Source organism: Moschus berezovskii, chromosome 8 (assembly GCF_049115385.1).
Source record: "Moschus berezovskii isolate FMDL1 chromosome 8, NW_MosBer_1.0, whole genome shotgun sequence".
Classification (NCBI taxonomy): domain Eukaryota; kingdom Metazoa; phylum Chordata; class Mammalia; order Artiodactyla; family Moschidae; genus Moschus; species Moschus berezovskii.
Window position 1 is genome coordinate 94,425,483 of NC_142467.1, and position 5,205 is coordinate 94,430,687.

A 5,205-nucleotide genomic window follows, 5' to 3' on the forward strand; every position below is an offset into this window, starting at 1 on the left:
AGCTGCTTCAGTCGTGTCTGACTCTTTGTGACCCCATGGACTGTAGCTCTCCAGACTCCTCTGTCCATGGGATTCTCTAGGCAAGAATACTAGAGTGGGTTGCCATGCCCTCCTCCAGGTGGATCTTCCTGACCCAGGGATCAAACCCATATCTCCTGCATTGGCAGGCAAGTTCTTTACCACTAGTGCCACCTCAGTTCAGTTCAGTTCAGTCGCTCAGTCGTGTCCGACTCTCCGCGACCCCATGAATCACAGCACGCCAGGCCTCCCTGTCCATCACCAACTCCCGGAGTACACTCAAACTCATGTCCACAGAGTCGGTGATGGCATCCAGCCATCTCATTCTCCGTCGTCCCCTTCTCCTCCTGCCCCCAACCTTTCCCAGCATCAGAGTCTTTTCCAGTGAGTCAACTTGTCGCATGAGGTGGCCAAAGTATTGCAGTTTCAGCTTTAGCATCAGTCCCTCCAATGAACACCCAGGATTGATCTCCTTTAGAATGGACTGGTTGGATCTCCTTGCAGTATAAGGGACTCTCAAGAGTCTTCTCCAACACCACAGTTCAAAAGCATCGATTCTTCGGCGATCAGCTTTCTTCACAGTCCAACTCTCACATCCATACATGACCACGGGAAAAACCATTGCCTTGACTAGACGGACCTTGGTTGGCAAAGGAATGTCTCTGCTTTTTAATAAACTATCAAGGTTGGTCATAACTTTCCTTCCAAGGAGCAAGCGTCTTTTAATTTCATGGCTGCAATCAGCATCTGCAGTGATTTTGGAGCCCAAAAAAATAAAGTCTGACACTGTTTCCACTGTTTTTCCATCTATTTCCCATGAAGTGATGGGACCAGATGCCATGATCTTTGTTTTCTGAATGTTGAGCTTCAAGCCAACCTTTTCACTCTCCTCTTTCACTTTCATCAAGAGGCTATCAAGAGTGCCACCTAGGAAGCCCAAAATGATGCCATGGGGACACCCAGTTGACAAAACCCAGATCAGGGGTATCTCTGCAAGATGAAAGACCCAGTGGCCTCAAATAAATAAACTGCAAGGAAAATTAAAGGGAGAAAGATGGCAGGAGAAGCTCTGGATTAAAAGAGACTTTGGACAGACCTCCTGGTAGTCCAGTGGTTAAGAATCTGCCTTGCGATGCGGGGTACGCAGCTTCAATCCCGGGCTGGGGAACTAAGATGCCGTATGCCACAGAGCAGCTGAGCCCAAGTGCCATGGTTACTGAAGCCCATAAGCTCTGGAGCCCTCAGGCTACAACTAGAGAATCTGTGGCCTCAATGAAAGATCCCATGTGATGCAAGGAAGATCTCGCAAAATGCAAGCAAGATCCCAAATGCCACCGCTAAGACCCAGTGAAGCCGAGTAAGTAAATAATAAATACTTTTTAAAACCTGCTACTGCTGCTGCTGCTGCTAAGTCACTTCAGTCGTGTCCGACTCTCTGTGACCCCATAGACGGAAGCCCACCAGGCTCCCCCATCCCTGGGATTCTCCAGGCAAGAACACTGGAGTGGGTTGTCCTTTCCTTCTCCAATGTGTGAAAGTGAAAAGTGAAAGTGAAGTCGCTCAGTCGTGTCCGACCCTTAGCGACCCCACGGACTGCTGCCTACCAGGCTCCTCTGTCCATGGGATTTTCCAGGCAAGAGTACTGGAGTGGCTTGCCATTGCCTTCTCCATTTTAAAACCTACAGAACCAATTTTTTAAATAAATAAAAAATTAAGGAGACTTAGGAGACCATCAGTGACTCTAGAGTCTATCTCAGTCCTGCTTCAAACAGTCTAAAATATTGTACCACAGTATAATAAATGTGCACATTTCCACTGGCTCCCTGGATGAATAGTCAACGCTATTTAGGAATCATTATAGCATCAAGGAGGTGCTGGTGGTAGAGAACCTGTCTGCCAATGCAGGAGACACAAGAGACCTGGGTCAGGAAGATCCCCTGGAGAAAGGAATGACATCCCACTGCAGTGTTCTTGCCTAGGAAATCCCATGGACAGAAGAGCCTGGCATGCTAGCCTATAGGGTCTCAAAGAGTTGGACATGACTGAAGTGACTCAGCACGCATGCACGCATGAGGAATCATTTCATTCTGGACTTGATACCAGAGTTTGTGAGGTTGTTCTCTAAGGGGTCTCATCTTGTAGAGCAGGGTATCTCCTCTTGGCACTGTAGACAGTCAGATCAGATCATTCTCTGGGGCGAGACCCTCCCAGGGGCTAAGAGGTATGGAGCAGCATTCTTGGCCTTCACCCACTTGATACCAGGAGGGCCCCAGTCGTGATGACCACAGATGCCTGCAGACATCACTCAGTGTCCCCAGGGACACAACATCCCCTCTACAGTAGAGAACCACTGCTTTAGAGACACACACTGAAATATTTGTAGGTGAAAAAACATCTGGAATTTACATCAGAATAGCAAGGGAGGGGCTTCCCTGGTGGCTGAGCGGTAAAGAATCCACCTGCCAATGCAGCAGACACAGGTTTGATCCCTGATCTGGGAAGACCTCACGTGCCTTGGAGCAAGCAAGCCCATGTGCTACAATTATTGAGCGTATACTCTAGAGCCCGGTAACTGCTACTACCGAGCCCACGGGTACCAACTACTGAAGCCCATGCACCCTAGAGCCGTGCTCTGCAGCAAGAGAAGCCACTGCAAGAAGCCTACACACTTCAACTAGAGAGTATCCCCTGCTCTCCACAGCTAGAGAAAAGCCCACCTAGAAACGAAGACCCAGCAAAGCCAAAAATAAAATAAATAAAAATGTTAAAAAATATTTTTAAAAAAAATAGCAAGGAAGGAGGAGAATTAGAGGAGACAAGAATGGCCAGGAGTAGGTCAATCGGTGAATCTGAGTGATGGGTACACGTGGGACTATCCCCTGGAGGAGGGCACACCAACTCACTGCGGTATTCTCACCTAGAAAATCTCATGGACAGAGGAGCCACCGTCTATTGGGTCGCAAAGAGTCAGGCACAACTGAAGTGACTCAGCACAGCGTGGCAGCATATATAAATCACTGAATCTGAGTGATGGGTACATGTGGGGAAAGTCATCGTTCCATTCTTTCTGCTTGAGTGTGTTTGACACTTTCCACTATAAGCAGCTGAAATGATAAGGAAATTTCAATTGAACCCGGAATTGAGTTCATCATAATCTACTCACGGCGCTCTCAATGTAGAATCAAACGTGTTGTGCTGGGGACTTCCTCAGGCGGTCCAGTGGTTAAGACTTTGCTTTCCATTGCAGTGCAGTGGGGTGCGGGTTCAATCCTTGGTTGGGGAGCCCAGATCCCATATAGTGGCCAAAAAAATCAAAATGGTAAAAAGAAAAACTTCTATGCTGATATAAAATGTCAACACTCAGGGAAAGCTGGGTGAGGGGTCCATGGGAACTGTCCAGAGCCCCTTTACAATTTTTCTGTAAGGCTAAAAAATTATTCCAAAGTAACAAGTTTATTTTTTGTTTAAGGTTTAAATGAACACGAATATTAGGAATCAGGCCCTGTGGACACAGGATTTGAACTGAGGCACAGTGGCCCCGTCACAGGGCCACCATGGGGATGATGTACATAATGTCCCTGAGAAGACCACCCTCCCACCCCCACATCCCCTCCCTCACCCTGGGATGCCAGGAGCCAGCCTTGGGCTCGGCTGGGACTTGCCACACGGATGGCATGAGGGACTGGGCAGCCCCAGAGTAGCCAGGGGGAGAATCCACTTTCAAACCCACTTTATTATCTAGTCTCCGGGCTAAAAACATGCCTTCCTTCCACCCTGCCCTCCCGGATCTCTACCAGCCCGGGGCTGGTGGGTCTCAGTGGGGTTCTGGAGGCCCCTCCAAGGGCGCACTGGCCTCGGCCTCCCCCACGGAGGTGGCACTACAGCGGCGCCGGGAGGTATATCGGGTCAGCAGAGCCAGCCTCCGGGAGCGCAGCCGGGCCTGGACAGCCCAGATCGGGGTCTGGCGGCCGGACAGTGAGGGGTCTTCCTCGTCCCTGTAGCTGTCGACAGTGGAGTCAGAGCTGTCCTCCGTGCCGGCCACTGACTGCTTGCACATGGGACAGGAGCGCCGGGCAGCCTGGGAGAACCAGGGGTCGATGCACTTGCAGTGGTAGGTATGGGAGCAGGGCAGGACCTTGAGGCGGTCGCCTTCCTCGTACTCATCCAGGCAGATGGCGCAGAGGTCGTTACACCTGGTGAAGGTGTGGACCTGGGCCCTCTGGGTGGCCCTTGCCTTGACGGCCTGCCCGCTGGCCCGCCAGCTCCAAAGCCAATGCCACAGACGCTGCAGGACAAAGACAGCGCTGGTGAGCAGGGCCAGGGCGCGGCCCAGCACCCAGGAGACGGCCAGCACCGGGTGGCAGTCCAGGTCCGGGCCGGGCGGGTAGTCGGGCAGCAGGACAACGTGCGCTGACTTGTCACAGCGCATGATGACCCGCAGGTCCTGGGAAGCAGCCTCGCCCACGAACACCGAGGGGATGGCAATCTGCTGCCGCAGGTCCTCATACACGTGGGCCATGTGCACCAGGTCGTCGGAGCGCACATTATGCACGATAGCCGCCGCAAAGCCGGCGCGCTGGGCGTGCAGCACCTTGAGGTCGAACGCGCAGTCATAGCGGCGTATCAGCACGATGGCACCCAGGGAGCTGCTGCCCGGCCGGGGGCCCTGGATGGGATGGCATGCGTTGGCTGGCTTGGCCTCCATCAGGTAGCCTCGCACGCCCCCGGGGGCCAGGGGCGCCCCAAACAGGGCTGGCAGATCCGCAAAGTCCACCGTGCTCGAGTTGCTGGCCAGCACGGCCCGTACCACCGCCTGCGAGGGAGCGAGCAGCCCCAGCAGGATCAGCGAGACCCTGACTGCCCGCAGGGCCACAGCTGGCTGCCGCCGCCCCATGGCTGGCCTGTCCTTCTCCGGCTGCAGCGTGAAGCTAGGTCCCGCTGGGGACCGCCAATGGGAGGCCTCCTGGCATCTCCAGGGCCTCCCAGGGGACCGGTGGCCGGGGAGGGAATGGAGGTGAACTTGAAAGGGTGGCTCAGAGGCAGTTGAGCAGAGCAGCAGGGACCCTGGTGGCCCTACACGGAAACGGCTCCTGGGGGCAGCCACGCTCACATTCTGTCCTTGAAGGCTGGTCCCAGGAGGAGATGACCTACCCAGGCAGCCTTCCTGGCAGATGACACTGAAACCAG

The 5,205-nt window shown here is 53.5% G+C and overlaps 1 protein-coding gene across 1 annotated transcript; it reads right to left on the reverse strand.

Moving 5' to 3' along the window:
* Positions 1 to 3,832: 3,832 nt before the first annotated feature.
* Positions 3,833 to 4,912, reverse strand: ZNRF4 (zinc and ring finger 4). The gene has a single exon (XM_055429375.2). It carries the CDS (start codon positions 4,910 to 4,912, stop codon positions 3,833 to 3,835), a length of 1,080 nt encoding a protein of 359 aa, XP_055285350.2.
* Positions 4,913 to 5,205: the final 293 nt, after the last annotated feature.

What these genes read in the sequence shown, in the direction of transcription:
- ZNRF4 (XM_055429375.2), bottom strand. Translation starts at nt 4,912, where the DNA reads ATGGGGCGGCGGCAGCCAGCTGTGGCCCTGCGGGCAGTCAGGGTCTCG.